The sequence below is a fragment of the Antechinus flavipes genome, chromosome 4 (genome assembly GCF_016432865.1).
Source record: "Antechinus flavipes isolate AdamAnt ecotype Samford, QLD, Australia chromosome 4, AdamAnt_v2, whole genome shotgun sequence".
Classification (NCBI taxonomy): Eukaryota; Metazoa; Chordata; class Mammalia; order Dasyuromorphia; family Dasyuridae; genus Antechinus; species Antechinus flavipes.
The window spans coordinates 41,360,813-41,378,156 of record NC_067401.1 but is presented as its reverse complement, the minus strand read 5'-3'; the positions used below and the strand labels follow the sequence as shown (position 1 = coordinate 41,378,156).

At 37.9% G+C, this 17,344-nt stretch overlaps 1 protein-coding gene across 1 annotated transcript in view; it reads right to left on the bottom strand.

Annotated features, from left to right (window-relative positions):
• Positions 1–5,654: 5,654 nt before the first annotated feature.
• RNF115 (ring finger protein 115) overlaps positions 5,655–17,344 on the bottom strand; it is a 51,798-nt gene continuing 40,108 nt past the window's right edge. Inside the window, exons 5-9 of the mRNA XM_051992836.1 lie at positions 13,454–13,525; positions 12,973–13,045; positions 12,136–12,229; positions 9,216–9,331; positions 5,655–6,992 (exon numbers count right to left, since the gene is read on the bottom strand). Coding sequence (XP_051848796.1) covers positions 6,861–6,992; positions 9,216–9,331; positions 12,136–12,229; positions 12,973–13,045; positions 13,454–13,525 — 487 coding nt within the window. The 3' untranslated portion in view covers positions 5,655–6,860. The remainder of the gene's footprint in view (positions 6,993–9,215; positions 9,332–12,135; positions 12,230–12,972; positions 13,046–13,453; positions 13,526–17,344) is intronic.

Sequence of the window (17,344 nt, the reverse complement as noted above, 5' to 3'; positions counted from 1 at the left end):
TAATGGGGAATGTTGGAGGGGATGTGGGAAAACAGGGACACTGATACATTGTTGGTGGAGTTGTGAACACATCCAGCCATTCTGGAGAGCAATTTGGAAGTATGCTCAAAAAGTTATCAAACTGTGCATACCCTTTGATCCAGCAGTGTTTCTACTGGGCTTATACCCCAAAGAGATACTTAAAGAAAGGAAAGGGACCTGTATGTGCCAAAATGTTTGTGGCAGCCCTGTTTGTAGTGGCTAGAAGCTGGAAAATGAAAAGATGTCCATCAATTGGAGAATGGTTGAGTAAATTGTGGTATATGAATGTTATGGAATATTATTGTTCTGTAAGGAATGACCAGCAGGATGATTACAGAGAGGACTGGCAAGACTTATATGAACTGATGCTGAGTGAAATGAGCAGAACCAGGAGATCATTATATACCTCAACAACGATACTGTTTGAGGATGTATTCTGATGGAAGTGGATCTCTTCAATAAAGAGAGCCTTAATTGATCAAAGATAGACAGAAACAGCTACACCCAGAGAAAGAACACTGGGAGATGAATATAAAGTGCTTGCATTTTTGTTTTTCTTCCCGGGTTTATTTATACCTTCTGAATTCAATTCTCCCTGTGCAACAAGAAAACTGTTCGGTTCTGCACACATATATTGTATCTAGGATATACTGCAACCCATTCAACATGTAAAGGACTGCTTGCCATCTGGGGGAAAGGGTGAAGGGAGGGAGGGGAAAAATTGGAACAGAAGTGAATGCAAGGGATAATGCTGTAAAAAATTACCCTGGCATGATTTCTATCAATAAAAAGTTATTAAAAAAAAAAAAAAAACTGCTGCCATTGAGTTCTCATTCCATGAAGTTCAGGATTTCTGAGAGATGTCTGCACTTCTGTAGGCTTGCATCATTGAAACTGCTCTCATACTAGCTTACTGGCTTCTGGCTGTCACTTGCCATTAGTAGCAAAGTAAAGGGCCTTTGAAATATTTTATTGATATGACTGGTTTTTATATTATAAACATTTATAGACTACTCCAACTCTTTTAGAAGTCTCTTGTACGAGGTAAAATAATTAAAATTAACAATACAGTGACTTCATCTCTATTTCTACTCAATGATTGCCACAGGTCTATCATATCTAATTTTTCTAAAATTATGTTGAACCCATTACAGGAATCTCAAAAAAAAAAATTAAAATGTAAATACAAGTCAATAATCAGAAGATACCTTAATAAGAATGAACTATTTACCATTCTAACAGAGAGAATATTAAAACGATTGTTTCTGAATCTTAGTCACAAACGATCACAGTCAATTGAAAAAGAAAATTTATAAATATTTTTGTAATGATTTGGAGATATTGTAAGGAAAAAAAAAGGGAGAAGGGAATTAAGGGAAAATGGATACATTTATTAATAAACACACACTCACATTCTCTCCCTCTCACACACACACACAGAGTTTTGTGTAGGAATATATTGAATCTGAAATGAGCAAAGATTACACAGAAGAAAAAAGGATAAGAGAATAAGAAAGAGAGAAGCAAAGAATAAACTAGCATAATTGAGTGCAAATGGGACAAATTCACCCATAAAATGAATTAGAAAGTAAACCCAAACAATAGGCTGTTTATTCAAAAAAAAAAAAAAAAAATGCAACTGAAACCAAGATTCATACAGTTAAAATACAGTTGGAATAAAATTATGCCTTAATTAATCATATAAATGAAAAAGCAGAAACTATTATTTCAGAAAAGAGCAAAAAAAAAAAACATTAAGAGGGAAATTATATTTTGCTGAAAGGTAACAGAAAACGAAATTATTTTAATATTTAAAGCTCTTAATATGAACATTCATCCCACTTCCAGCAGCTTCTAACTCACAGCAATGCCAGATTTTGTGAATTTTTCTCCTTTCTCAACTACTGTGGTCAAGTATATTTTTTCTAAAGTCAAATTCCTTTAGCCCTTCTTCACCCAGTCCAGATTCTCTTCCACTTAACATCAATTTGCATTTATGGCTGTAGAAATTTTGGATCAACTCTAACAAAGAATCCTGAAATATGTGTTTTAGTCTCCCAAATCCTCTGAAACAAATTATAAGTGTCTCACATCTAGAAAGAACAGAAAAGATAAGTGACCTCCCAAGGGTCAGAGGTAGTCTAGCAATAATTTCCTATGAGTCACATTCTTGAGAAAGGAAATGTAGTCAAGTCAACTAATGTACTTTTTTGTCTTTTGCTTTATTGATAGCAGCAGGTTATGTTGTTTGGTTTATATTTTGGTGAGGCCACTAAAATAATAACAGAATAATAACAGCTAGCATTTAGATAACACTTACAATGCACCAAGCACTATGCTGAGTACTCTCCCAATATTATCTCATTTCTGATTCTCAACCACCTTGGGAGGTAGATGCTATTATTGTCCTCAATTTACAGTTGAGGAAACTGAGGCAAACAGAATTTAAATGGTATGAAGTATTTGAAATCAGGTTTGCACTCAGGTCTCCCCAACTGCAGGCTAGGGTTCTGTCCATTGTACCACTTAGCTATCGCAATCCATTTCTATTTTTCTTTTTTTTTTTTTTTTTTTGCTGAGGCAATTGGGGTTAAGTGACTTGCCCAGGGTCACACAGCTAGGAAGTGTGAAGTGTCTGAGGCCGGATTTGAACTCAGGTCCTCCTGACTTCAGGGCCGGTGCTCTATCCACTACGCCATCCAGCTGCCCCCATTTCTATTTCTTAGTGAGAGAATCAGAGGACTTAGGCTGGGAAGAAAACATGGAGACAATCTAGTCCAATTCCCATATTTTAGGAAAGATAAAAACTGAGGCCCAGAGGATTAAGTGATATGCTCACAGTCAGAACCATTGCAAGAAAGCTAGTCAGAAGAACACTGAGGAATAAACAGAAGAAAACCTAATTTACAGAAATTTGCAATGGAAGCCCACAAAATAAAAAAAGAGTTCACTATCACAATATAAACTTAGATCTTATTATATATTTGAATCCAAGTGATTATGAAATAGTCTTTCAAAATAGGAATAAATACTAAAAGCTATTTCCTCAATTTTTTGAGCCCTTCCTTTCTGTTAACAGATACAGAAACGTTTTAGCAAATTATATTAGTTCTTTCTTCTAGAATCCTAAGAATAAAATGTCCCTCTCATCAAAGAGTAAAAATATGGGCTAATCTGGTTGCTCTATACTAAAAAAAAATTTACAGTAATTTAGAAGTAAAAAAATCACAAACATGAAAATGATGATCTTTATTACAAATGTACAATGAGAGATCAGGTTGTTGAGGTGGTTCTAAAATGCACTTCTAAACTTTCTAAGTTTTTTACAAAGCTTTTGCTCAACTCCACCCCAATACTATCATCTTTCTAGGAAGGGAGAAAGGAAAGAAGGAAGGAAAAGGAAAGATTTAAAGAGTATACAAAACATGGATACAAATTAAGATTTCAATCCTATTGTATAATTTAATTTAAAAATAAGCTTTTTTTGGAGAGAAAAAAAAAGAAATCAACATACATTCCCCATCCCCACAATCTTTCTTCCAATTCCAATAATCCCTCATGATTGTTTTACAGGAATAATAGAGCAGTCATTTAACCAAGCATCATCTCTTTCTATTTCTGCTCTTTTCAGGGAAGTACATAAAGTTAAGAGTTATAGCTGCTTCTCTATGTAAAAGTGATACTAGGAACTATGGTTCAGATATGACAAAGGAACAAATGTCAATCTGGGTCATAGGATTTTCTCAGTGTTCTGAATTGGCTGCTCAGAGTGCATATGTTATTTTCATACCTCTTATGGCTTTTTAGTTATCAGGGCCTCGAAGGGAAATCCAATCCCAAGTGTCACCATTTCTTAATTATCTTACTCCCTCCTTCCCATTGCTCCCACTCTCCTCTCAATTCCTTTCTATTTTCCTCTCCCTCCCCAAGGAATCTGAGTAATATATGACCTGTTTGGCAAGTGCTAAAAACAATTTGGACAAGTGGAAAATAAAATATAGTTGCCTCCTATAATAGCAAGGACGATCAGACTATTCCAATTAGAACCATCACCACCCACACTAGGGGTCCAAAAGGCACCACAGGGATTCATATTCATGCTGAGTCCAATTATTGCCTTAAAGATTGTGGCTACACAAGAAGGGCTACCATCCAAAGTAGAATGAAATCCTACCCTTTTACCTCAAACTTTAAAAGACCTTAATGAAGATCTGGGAAAAAGAGAAAGAAAAAGCATGTGTAAGACATCACTGTATCCCCACTGCTATTCTTAGGAGATGAGTCGCCAAGAACAGGATCTATGATCTACTCAGAACTACACAAGTAATGATCACTCAGAATGGAGAGTGATGGCTGATAAGAAATTGAGGTCACATTTCCAAGGACATAGGCAAACAACCTCTCATCATTACTCCCTGACTTCTATATATTCTGTCAATCTGTTTCTAGGTAAGCATGTTCAGAAATAAAGAAATCTGCCCTTAGGGACTCTTAGCTATCTAGTAGTCTCTTGTCCTTTGATTATAGGCCCAAAATATGTAATGAATATCTAAGGATAGGTTATTCCTGGAAATAATCAAAAAAGCCAAACACTATAATTGAGTTATGCAAGGAAGGCACCTGTATTTCTCAGGACCTACACCATGGGTTAAAAGATGAAGGTTAAGGCAGAAAAGTGTTAATCCATAGATCATCATTGCCCAGTGTCTGCAAAGCCCAGAGAATACTATTCATTCTTCATTCTGTTTGACTGCAGAACTGAAGCATACATTTCTCAGAAGCATGATTTATAGAAAAACTAAAGCTGGAGGGCTCTAAGAAATAACTAATTTTTCTTCATGCCCTCAAATCCAGTATAGCAACTAAAATGGAGATTTTATGTCACTTAGCCTATTTCTCTTAGTAGTATTTGCAATCAAGATGATCACAAATTTTGCAAATTTGCTTATTTTTTTTACATCTCCAGATAATTTCACTACAAATGTTGCTTGCCTTATTATATCCAGACATTTACTGAGCAAAAATCATTGACATAACTATAGATTTTGATGATCAAAAAATAGCAATGGATCAATGCAGTCGTAGTGTATCCTGGAGTAGCCAAACACCACTTCTTTTTCTTGCCACAAAATCCCAACAGATCAAAACTAACACATGCGCTCCAGATGGTGCACATTTTCTGTCAAGTACCAAAAGGTTCTCAAGGAATTGCTTCCTTTCTCTTCCTGACCCAAACTGAATTTCACCCTGCTAGCCCTGCCTTTCAACAATGGCCCCTACTCTAGCTGCTCTCTCACTTGTGCGGCAACAGCTCTAGGCCAAAAAGACATCCTAAAAAACAGTTACAGTTCATGATGTTCACTGAAAAAGAAAAAAAGGGGGTGTGTAAGGTAGGGGACCAGTAAGCCAAGAAATGATTAAGATTCTCCTCCTAAGATATTTGATTTTCAAATGACTCTCCCTCAGGTTTGCCTTCAATACCCCTAAATTCACTTCAGGGAGCAGTTGCAACCTCCATAGATAATGATGGTATCAGCTTCGCAGCACCCAACCCTCCCCAGCCCCAGCATGGCCTCATGGACCAGTCCCAGAGCCCCACTATTTTCATGTGACACTCTGAAGCTCCAACAACATTCTTTACCTTCTTCATTTATTCAAGTTTAGAAAATGAATGCTCCACAGAGCTGTGTACATGTGTATAGGGATGATTTTAGGTTAACAGAGTAGGTAGGACCTTAATTCAGATACCTCCTTCAGTCGAGTGCTCTTGAGCCTGGCCACGAATGGTATGACTCCAACAGCAGCAAGAACCAGGCAGAACAGCAAAGGTTTACAAGTGAAATGTGTTTAAAAAAAAAAAGTTTAAAAAGAAACAACATAAAAATCTAAATTCCTGAAGACCAATGAATTATCAAGTACCAATGAACTAGACACTCAAGCAGTTAACGCATCATCCCATTCATTTCTCGAAGAGATGTCTTCAGGAGGTCCCCAGGACAACAGGAAGGAAACAAGGAACCTACTATGAGTCAAGGGCAATTACAGACTCTAAACCTAAGAGTCCTCTGCCCTTTAGCCTTTATCTTGCTTTAACCCTTTCCCAACTGTAAACCTAAGAGTCCTCTGTCCCATTAGCTTTCATCCTGCTTTAATCCTTTGCCAACAAGGGGGGCAAGGCAGAGTCCCAGCTAGCCTGTAAGAAAATGCTATATTTTCATCTTGAGTGGAACTGCCTCCTCCTGAAGTATCATTTTAAAAAGAAAAATGAGCAAAACTAAAGAGATAGACAATCAGCCACTTTTTCTTTTCCATTTTAACTGTCCTTCAGTTTGTTCTTGGAAGCTCAAGTCAAAGCTCTGGCTTTATTTGACTTGATTTCATGGCTAATCCAGCTAGGAGTCACTTTCACCCAGTTAACACAAATACTTTATGCCAAAAGGACCATGGGGTTTTGGTTCCACTGTATTTACTTTAAAATACACTGATGAGGGAGATGGAGGCTGGGGAGAAAGCAGAACCTCCATTACAAGGCAGCATGACATAGTAGAACCCTAACTAGACCTGTAACGAATTTATTTCATTCTGAAAGAAACACATAATTAGTTTTCACAAGTATAAAATCAAGTCATCACTCTGAAATTCAGGAATAAGAGAGGCATTCGGCTCGGATACAATTCCATCTGTAAATGCTAACTTTAAATTTGGAAAGGGACAGCACTCATTGCATTAATATTATGGGTTGGGATTTCTGGTGAAGTTCCTATATCCACATACTATTTTTTATACAATTTACATTTGTAGTAAGTCTACCACGGCCCCAACTCAATGGATCTTGAGCTTCAGAAAGTCCATGGGTCATGTAGTTGGCTGTCACTGCTATAGCCACTGCTTGAAGAGGCCTCGCTGTTTGGTGTTTGCCGAGTTGAGTCCTCACCATTTAAGCTCTTCCTGCAAACAGGACACGTGTCATGCTGAAACACATAGACACCAAAGAAAAAATGAGCAGCCTGATTTGAAAAAAAGAAAATAAATGGGTAGAAAAAAGCCAAGCTATAATTAAAAGAAAACAAATTATAATGAAAAGTTGGGGGAGTGAACAGAGCAACGTTTCTTAAAGTATAGTTCAAAGAACTCTAGGATCTACCTCAAGATTTTGTCAAAGATTTCTTGAGATCAAAACTCTTTTCATAACAATTCTGGGATGTTATTGCCTATTAAATACTTCTTTCTTTTCTAACTACATATCTGTAGTATGAGGGCAAATTTTTTGCATATAATTCAACCAAAACAAAAAATCACAATAGATATTGAAAAAGCAAATGCGAGAATATAGTTGTCTTTTATTAAGTTTGCAAAAATAGACAAAATTCTCAATAATTTTTTTTGTTTTAAAAAATGTAGCTATTTTTCCATAAAAATGTTTTATGAGTTTATTATTGTTAATGTTGCAAGCATTTTTAATTATCAGTTTTAATTTTTAATACAGACATAATCTACATAAACAAAGGCTCTTAGGACTTAACATAGTATCTGGAAAATAGTATTTAATAATTTTATTTATTTAATAAATGTTTATTGTACTTAGCGGGTTAAGGGTTTTCAATTTTTAAGAATATAAAGATGTCCCCAAGACCAAGTCTGAAAACCACTGATATAAATCATATTTAAGCATGTATAATATTCTGGTCACAAGAGGCAGGCTAACAGCTGCTGTGAGTACTGAGGTCTATAGCCCAAAGAAATCAAAGTGAAATGAAAAAGGATGCATAGGTATAAAAATATTCTTAACATGTTTTTGTGGTAAACAAAAAAATACAAAGGGAATGTCCATTAATTAGAGATAGGCTGATAAATTACAGTATAGGAATGAGATGGACCATCAATTGGAGAATGGTTGAGTAAATTGTGGTATATGAACATTATGGAATATTATTGTTCTGTAAGGAACGACCAGCAGGATGAATACAGAGAGGACTGGCGAGACTTACATGAACTGATGCTGAGTGAAATGAGCAGAACCAGGACATCATTATATACCTCAACAACGATACTGTTTGAGGATGTATTCTGATGGAAGTGGATCTCTTTGATAAAGAGAGCCTTAATTGATCAAAGATGGACAGAAGCAGCTACACCCAGAGAAAGAACACTGGAAATGAATATAAACTGCTTGCATTTATGTTTTTCCTCCCGGGTTATTTATACCTTCTGGATTCAATTCTCCCTGTGCAACAAGAAAACTGTTTGGTTCTGCACACATATATTGTATCTAGGATATACTGCAACCCATTCAACATGTAAAGGACTGCTTGCCATCTGGGGGAAGGGGTGGAGGGAGGGAGGGGAAAAATCGGAACAGAAATGAATGCAAGGGATAATGCTGTAAAAAATTACCCTGGCATGCGTTCTATCAATAAAAAATTATTAAAAAAAAAAAAAAAAAAAAAAAAAGGAATGAGATGGAATTCAAATACACTATCAAAAATGATGAAAGAAATGACATCAAGGAAACCTACAGAGACTCACATGAAATGACAGAGTGTATTCAACAGAAGAACAATGTATGCAATAACAACACTGTAAAAACAAACCACTCTGAAATAATTAAGACCTCTGATCCACAAAATGATCAAGTAGGACTCCAGAGGACCTTGAAGCCCACTACTCTCCTCTGACAGAAAAGTTATGGCTCCACAATCCAGAATAAGACATAGATTGTTGGATATGGCCAATGGGAGAATTTGTTTTGCTTAACTACGCACATTTGTTACATGTTTTTAATGGAAAAGATTGGGAACAAAATGTTTATTCACTGGAAAAAATTCCTGCTGTGAGGCCTTGGGTCAAGACAAGTAGCTGAGCTCAAACTTCACAAAGACCTGAAACAGCTTCACTAGAAACCAGAACACACAGTTCCGACTAGCACACATTACTATTACCTCTCCATTCAAAGCACCAAAGAGAACTAAGACAAAATGGTGACAAAAGGAAAAAGGTTGCAAATACCTGCTGCATCATATTTGATCTAGACAGGCACCAAGCAACAATCATTGTCTAAAAATCAACGAAGGTTTTACTCAGGTCTGTGTCAGGGAAATAGGAGGCCAAAATTGTAGTTGGCTCCTCCCCATATTGTGCCCTTCTTAATCCTTTTCATACTATACAACAGCCCGGGAGTTGGGAACCAAACTCACCAGTTCCAACCATGGCACAATACAGCTGCTGTGAAAGAAGTGGTTGCAAGGCAACTGCCGGACTTGCTCTTCGACTATGTAGTCTTCTTTGCACACTGGACACTCCAAACCCGTATCTGTAAAAGGAGAATACAATGAACGTTATGGAATATTATTGTTCTGTAAGAAATGACCAGCAGGATGAATACAGAGAGGACTGGTGAGACTTACATGAACTGATGCTGAGTGAAATGAGCAGAACCAGGAGATCATTATATACCTCAACAACGATACTGTTTGAGGATGTATTCTGATGGAAGTGGACCTCTTTGATAAAAGAGAGCCTTAATTAATCAAAGATGGACAGAAGCAGCTACATCCAGAGAAAGAACACTGGAAATGAATATAAACTGCTTGCATTTATGTTTTTCCTCCCGGGTTATTTATACCTTCTGGATTCAATTCTCCCTGTGCAACAAGAAAACTGTTAAGTTCTGCACACGTGTATTGTATCTAGGATATACTGCAACCCATCCAACATGTAAAGGACTCTTGCCATCTGGGGGAGGGGGAGGGAGGGAGGGGAAAAATCGGAACAGAAATGAAGGCAAGGGATAATGCTGTAAAAAATTACCCTGGCATGCATTCTATCAATAAAAAATTATTAAAAAAAAAAAAAAAAGAAGAAGAATACATATCATGAAATATGTATGCAAAAGGAAGGCCTAGACTTGGCCCTGTCTTCTCAGTAATAGCACACAGAGAGAAAAAGTGGGAGGAGAGAGGGGGTGGCGGGCAGACTTGTGAATTTTAACCCAAAATGGAGGAAGGAAAGGAAAATGGAAGGGAAGAAAAAAATCACAGCAGAATGGGATCCTCTCCAACACAAACTTGGATCTAAGCTAATTAGGCCTGGATTTTTTTTTTGCAATCACAGATTAAACAAATCTCATTTAAATTATGTTTTCTAATAAACAGAAAAACCAGGGAAACATATCTCCCTAAACCTTTTAGCTGCCAGGTAAATAAAACCTCTGAGGCTGTCTGCTTCCATGCAGAAAACAGTGATGTTCTCCCACCAGGAAGTGATTCACTCTTGGCACATTTAATGTCCTGCTCAATATCTCTGGTCGCCTCTCTGTTATCCCCAACTACTGCCCTTCTCTTCCAGACCCAAAGTCCACTGGCACCAGGTGCTGGGTGAGGACCTAACCACGAGGGGGCAGTGTGGAACCACAACGCAGGCTCTCTTGGGGTAGGCGCTGCAGCTGGGCAGAGCCAGCCTCAGAAGGGCAGCTTGGGGTGGCAGGGAAGAGATGCCAATCTCAGCAGGCTCCTTTCTAGTATCTCACTAGGGCTCAAAGCCAACCTCCCCCCCTCCCGCTCAAGCCCTCTTGCTGTGGGCAGATGGCAGAGGGGACTCTGCCATAAAGGGAGGCAGCTATAAAGCTGTGTCCCGACCAAGAGCAGAACTGCCCAAAGAGCACTGTGCCCATCTCCACAACCGCTGAAATGCACCTGCACACCTATTATATGAAAGAATTAAAGGATATGGGGTTTGTTCTTCCTTCAATATCCTCACTATTATCCTTCTCTCCTTTCTCTCTCTCCCTCACACACCCTTCCCCCTTCACCCCCTGTCACCTAAATCACTCTAACTGCTTCCTAGTCCACCTTTCTGACATCAATCTCTTTCCCAATCCAATTTACCTTACTACTTCCAGATTAAGCTTCCTAAAATAAAACTTTCATCATATTACTCCCCTCTACTCACTGCCACTTGGAGGTCTTATCATCATTATTTCAAATTCAATTATGATTAAAGGTATATTTTATTTTCCTTCCTATAGGAACTCCCACTATAAACTTCCCTATTTCTAGTAACTGGGACATCTAGGCCCTCTCAAACCTACGTGGCGTTCCTTCTTTTTAAAATGTCTCTAACATATATTCTCTTTATCTCCACTGCTTTCTTACTACTCTCAGATATTTCCTCTTAATTGATCCTACCAAGGCATATCAGAACAATCTTCTTAAAAGGCAGATTTAGTCTTGTCAAAAGTTGTTCTAGAATTGGCAGTGACTCCCTACTATGGTCTACCTTAGTAACTAAGCACAAGCTGCCCTGCCTGGCTATCAAAGCCTTCTAAAATCCACTTATTTAAACTTAATTCTATTTCCCAGTATACAATACCAGTCCAGTTCTTTCAAACTGTCATACTCATTCTCACTTATTACTTTATTGGTATTAGGTCTCTTGCCTCCTTCTCAACCTTCAAGATTTAGCTTGTCTCATTCTCCTTTCTCTAGTCTTTCCCAACAATATTACAAAGTCATCATCCCATCTTCAGGAGATACCCCCATCTCTGCAATTCTGATGGAAGGAATAACCCAGATAAGTGCTAAGAATTCTTACATCAAAGATATTCAACATACTGCTGGTCAATCAGCACATCGTCCTAAACTAGATCTTGCCCACTAGATCCAGATGGCTCTGGAGGAGAAAAGGAGGCTGGTGACTTTGCACAGCCCTCCCTCACTTTTTTTTTTTTTTTTGCTGAGGTAACTGGGGTTAAGTGACTTACCCAGGGTCACACAGCTAAAAAGTTCAAGTGTCTGAGACCAAACATGAACTCAGGTCCCTCCTGACTTCAGGGCTGGTGCTTCATCTACTGCAGCAGCTAGCTGTCCCTGCCCTCCCTCACTTAAATCAAATCACTTGCATCAAGACATCACCTCCCCAGCATCCTGGTCCTCTTCGAGAATGAAGGACAAACAACAATACATCTTCCTCTACCTAGGACCTACATAAATATATAGGACTGAGGGGGAACTAAGGAAATATCCGCCTTATCAAATGGGGCCTAAAACTAATAAAACAAGACTGAAATCCTGAATAACAAAATGAAAAAGAAGATAACAGATAAGGAAATTTACCCACCAACTTGTTCCTGAGTTACTGTCACTGTTGGAAGAGATGTGATCTTTTCTTTATCAGCTGGGGGAGGCCCAGTATTTTCCAACTGTCCTAAGAGCTGCAAAAGAATAATGTAGACAACACTTAAAAAAAAAAAAGTAGCTAATAAGCAGAAGGTGGATGATAGTAATGAGGAATTCTCTGTTTTGACCTCTATTAGACTTTGAGAAACATGGGTTTCCCTCCTCTTGTTCTGGAGACACGTAAGGTTGTCTTCCAAAGCATCAGGTCAGATTGAGCTCACATTAGAGTTAATTAGGGGCTCATCATTGCTCAGCTGAGACACAACTGGGCCAAAATTTGGTCACAAGGTAACTTAAAAAGTGGAGAGGTAATGCAATAAAAAAGATCATAGGCTACTTCATAGTAATAGCTACTGACTGGCAAACCTCACTTATCAATAAATGGAAAGGAAGCTGGCAGTGATGGAAAAGGAGGAATGGGATTAAATTTTGGCAATCTACAAAGTTGATGAGTAAATTCCTCTAAAGACACACACCACACACACACACATACACGTTTGTTACTAGAGAACACCTAGAACACATTTCTCACTAGGGTTTAAACATCATCTTCCAGGAAATCACTTAAATCCCAAAAGTACATGGAAACCACTTTCCAGACAAAATGCACCACACTTATTTCATATCAAATGGAAACTCAAGATTCAGGAACTGGGAAAAACTGTAAATAGTGGTGACTTCAAGGACTTTCAAAGAAGCATTTATAAAAAGAGGAAGGAAAGCCTAGGACCCAGGGAACACAAAGAATAGACATCCTCACAAAGGCAGCTCTCCTCACCTGGGTGACAATGGCATCAAGCCCCGCCTGACCCCAGGCATAATCCCCGGGGTTGGAGTGCAGCATCCCACTCCTGCAGATGGGATGAGATAAACAGCATTAGGAAGGGTCACCTTGCCAAGCCCCAGGAAGAACTGGCAAAGGGACCCCGATCTGGGGAATCTATGCTCTTCTAAAACCAGGTGAAAAGGAAGTCCTCAAATTGTCTAAATGGAATCAGAAAGGTGGAAATGTTTTTATCTCTAAGAATTTGCTCTCTACATACTAAATTAAGCACAAAAAGAGAACTTCATCATATGTGAAATAGAAGACATCAGAGCAAAATTCAAAAATCAAAATGAAATAAAACCCACCCACCTACCTGTGGGCCCTATCTAAAAGGTCACCAGTGGCTGCTCTCTTCACCATGAGTGGGACAAAGGGACAGCATCAAGAATGGCACTACTGAACTTAATAAAACAAAGGGCAAGTAGTCACTTACCATGAAAAAGGGTGGGGGGAGCCAGGAATTGCTGAATTTGCAAAGAATCCTGCAAAGATCTGTTGTATTATTCTGTTAGAAAAGAAAGGGGAAAAGCACATAGAATCAAATAAAGCAAAAAAATTAAAAAATTAAAAATGAAGGTTACCGTCTTCTATAAGTCAAGATAACAACAACAACCACAACAACAAAAAAATGACAGGTGTGAACCTAATTGGTCCTCCCAAACCACAGCTTCCACTGAAACCCCTATATAAATTGTAGACAAAATAAATAAATGAGTAGTCCTACACCAGAAATTCACGTGGAAATCTTCTGCATTGTTGTAGTGGTTGATTTCCTATAAAGCTGATCCAAAGCAAGATCTTAAGTCTTTATACTCACTGCAAACAAAGTGCCAAGCCAAATGTGGTCATCTTTGAGTGTCCTATCACTCAAGGATGACTTTTCAATTCAATTGCTGCTTCTCAGTCAACACTACTTGGATATCTTTTGTGAAGTACCTGAAGTCTCAGACCACAGTCTGTTGGCTTTCATTTTGACAACAGGGGTAACACATTATAATTATCTCTACCTTTTTTTTTAAACTTTAAGTTATGTCTCTTTGTATTTTAAGAACCCAAATTATTCTCACTCATTGAAATAATGAAAAACCCCCTAGATTTTCTCATCAAGTCATTATAATGTTGCATTTTACAATATTACAATTGCACATTAATGTGCAACTATTATACTTTATCGACTCCACCTTGCCTGATAGAGGACTGGAATGTGGAACACTCAACTTCTCCCAAAGAATTATATATATAGAGAGAATGAGTTCAGAGCCTGGACTGTGCAGATTACCCATCATACTTTCCATCTGCTACTCTTCTTGCACGCCACTGAACAACATGTCCCCAAGGACCCTCTTGGTATCCTTCCTCTCTCTCTCTTTCCAGCTTCCTTTTGCATATTGTCTCCCCCCTCACTGGACCATAAGGCTTCTTGAGGGTAGAAAGTGTCTTATTTCTATCTCTAGTGTTTGACACCATAACTGGCAAATAGTGGGTGCTTAATTACATATTTATTGAACTGAATAGGTAGTATAATGTCACATACTTAGTAGCTGTGTTAAAATTTCTATAATAAGAAAAAAATTATGTTAATCAAGGTTTCAAGTTCAGTCTCCTGTGTCTTCCGGAGAGGATGAAGCGTCTCATTTTCGTCTTGATCTTCTCAATAGTGTTTTCTGTCAACGAGCACATCTATATTGCAGAAGTCATGGACCAAGGCTGAGGGGGTCTATACTATTGAGCTTGAATCATCAACCAGGGCCAGAAAGACAGTAATAATAATAGCTCTCATTTATGAAGTAGTGAGATCTGCAAAATGCTCTACACATAAATCATTACTATGGACAACAGGGAAAAGCACTCATTGTTAGTATATAAAAGAAATGAAACAAAAACACCCAGTACTAAAAAAGCATAAACACTGCTCCTGTAATTATAACTTTAAATCCATTTCTGCACTAGTTTTGGGAGCACAAAATCCTATTCCTCCTGGGTTTTCTAAAGCCATGCCATTCTGTCTGCCTACAGCACAATGGAAAGTCTTCAAGTCTAGGTCTGTATTATCTGCCATTCAAATTTAAGGTATGTTTATCCTTGGAGAAACTCATCAACATAAAGTTGTTTATCATGCCACAGCAAGTCATAAGCCTATCTACCCAGGCTCTTTGTTGCAACAAAAAAGTGGAAAATGGCAGAACAAATTATACGAGTTTATAATATTCACCATTCATGATGGCTTTCTGAATTCAGATTCAGAAAACGGATACAATAGTGCCCTAGGAAATAATTTTAAAACGAGACTAGAAAAAACAAAAAAGACATGTGTGAACTGATTCAAAATGAACACAATCAGGAGAAGGATTCATACAACCTACTTCCTTATAGAAGCATAATGGACCCAAGGTCAATAACAAAATATATGTTACTGAACATACCCAGAGTACGTGCTTTTCATATTTATTATAAAGGATTTCTTTATTTTTTCCCCAACATGAGGAAAAAATAAATGCTGGTTACTTTTTAAAGGATAAAGGAAGTTATAATCTGCATCCATAGAAGTGATATCTGTGCTTCTTTTAGATAAAATAGCTGCTAAATTACTTGACACTGCAGGCCACTCAAGTTGCAGCACTCTACTTGAAAAGGAGAAGGATGTGTCAATAAACAATGAAGCCTGATTTCTTTTTATTTGGAGAAAAAAGGATTATGTTTAACCTGGGAAATTTTTCAAGCTGCCATCTATTGGTGTGGCAAGGATTTAAAAAAATAAAAAGCTTTAAACCTTGAATCCCACCTATTCATTGGCTCCCACAGGATCATGGATTTAGATATGCCAGTAATCTCAGAAGCCATCTAGTTCAACTGCCTACATGTTACAGATTAGGAAGCTCGCCCAAAATCCCACAGGTAATAATGGGCAGAAGTGCAAAGTGGGTAGCCTTGTTGCCATTTCCGGTGCACCAAACTGACCCAGCTCTCAAAAAATTCTTGTATATCTTGTTTTTCAGGGATTTGTCCAGAACAACAAATTAATCAAACATTTTTTTCCTGTTATTGGCAGCTAACAGAATCAACCACAAGGTATTCTGATATCAGATTATTGTGTTGTTTTGTTTTTTTCTTAAGTAGAATTATATCTTGTCTTGAAAAATGGAAGTATCCTACTATAGTAATTATCAGAAAGGAGCATCTGAATGCCTCATGACTCCATTCCCTGAAGAGTTAGTTCTCAATTCCCAGAGAAGCCAATACTTACACTATTCAGACATTACCATTAAGAATAAAAAAATTCTTCCTCACTTGCTGTCACTTAGATTTCCCCTTCTCCAACCTAAGAGGAATGGTAAATGCTTAAAGGAACCAAGTAGCATCACAGTACATAGAATGTTAGGCCTGAAGCTAAGCCTTCCTGAGTTCGAATCTGACCTCACATACATCTTAGCTGTGTGACCCTGGGCAAGTCATTTCTCTATGCCTGTCTGTTTCCTCATCTATAAAATGACCCAGAAAAGAAAATGGCAAACATCCAGCTATTTTTGTTAATAAAACCTCAAAATGGGGTCACAAAGAGTTGCACACAACTAAAATGAACAAAAAATAATAAATGTTTAAAAATATAAATGGAGGGCATCATGATAAGAGTAGAAAGGATGGGGAACTTGGAGTCAGAGAAGATCTGGGTTCAAATCCTACCCAGACGCTTACTAGTTGACTGACCCAGGTAAACCACAACTTCTCTGGACAATAAATTCATTTTTTTGAAAGGGGGAATAATAATAACATCTCCCTAAAGGGCTGTTCATATATTGTAAAGCAGTCTGCAAATCTTAAGATACCTCATCAAAACTGGATTTCGCTAAAAACATAGCAGAATTCTAATGATCTCTTCAATCTACCAAAATACAGTTAGTCTGAGTCTTTAAACAGAAAGGCAGATACACCCTTTTCACTCGTTCCACAAATTCATGGCAATGAGATTTCAGGAAGTTAGGTCACTGCTGAATAAAATCACATCTACTAAGACCTTTGGGTAGAAGTGGATTCTGAGATGAAGGCCCAATTAGAGGAAAATAACCACAGCCCACATGGACACTCCTCTGCATAGAAGGAAAAGGGAAACCCCAGAAAAAGAAGCTAAGGCCACTGACAGGGAGGTGCTGATGAGCAGAATATTCAAGTGTTGTTCTTATTTTTCAGTTAAGTCTGACTCCCATTTGGTGTTTTCTTGGCAAAGGTACTAGAGTGGTTTGTCATGTACTTCTCCAGCTCATTTTATAGATGAGGAAACTATGAGGTAGATGGGGTGAATGACTGATCCAAGCTCACACAACTAATA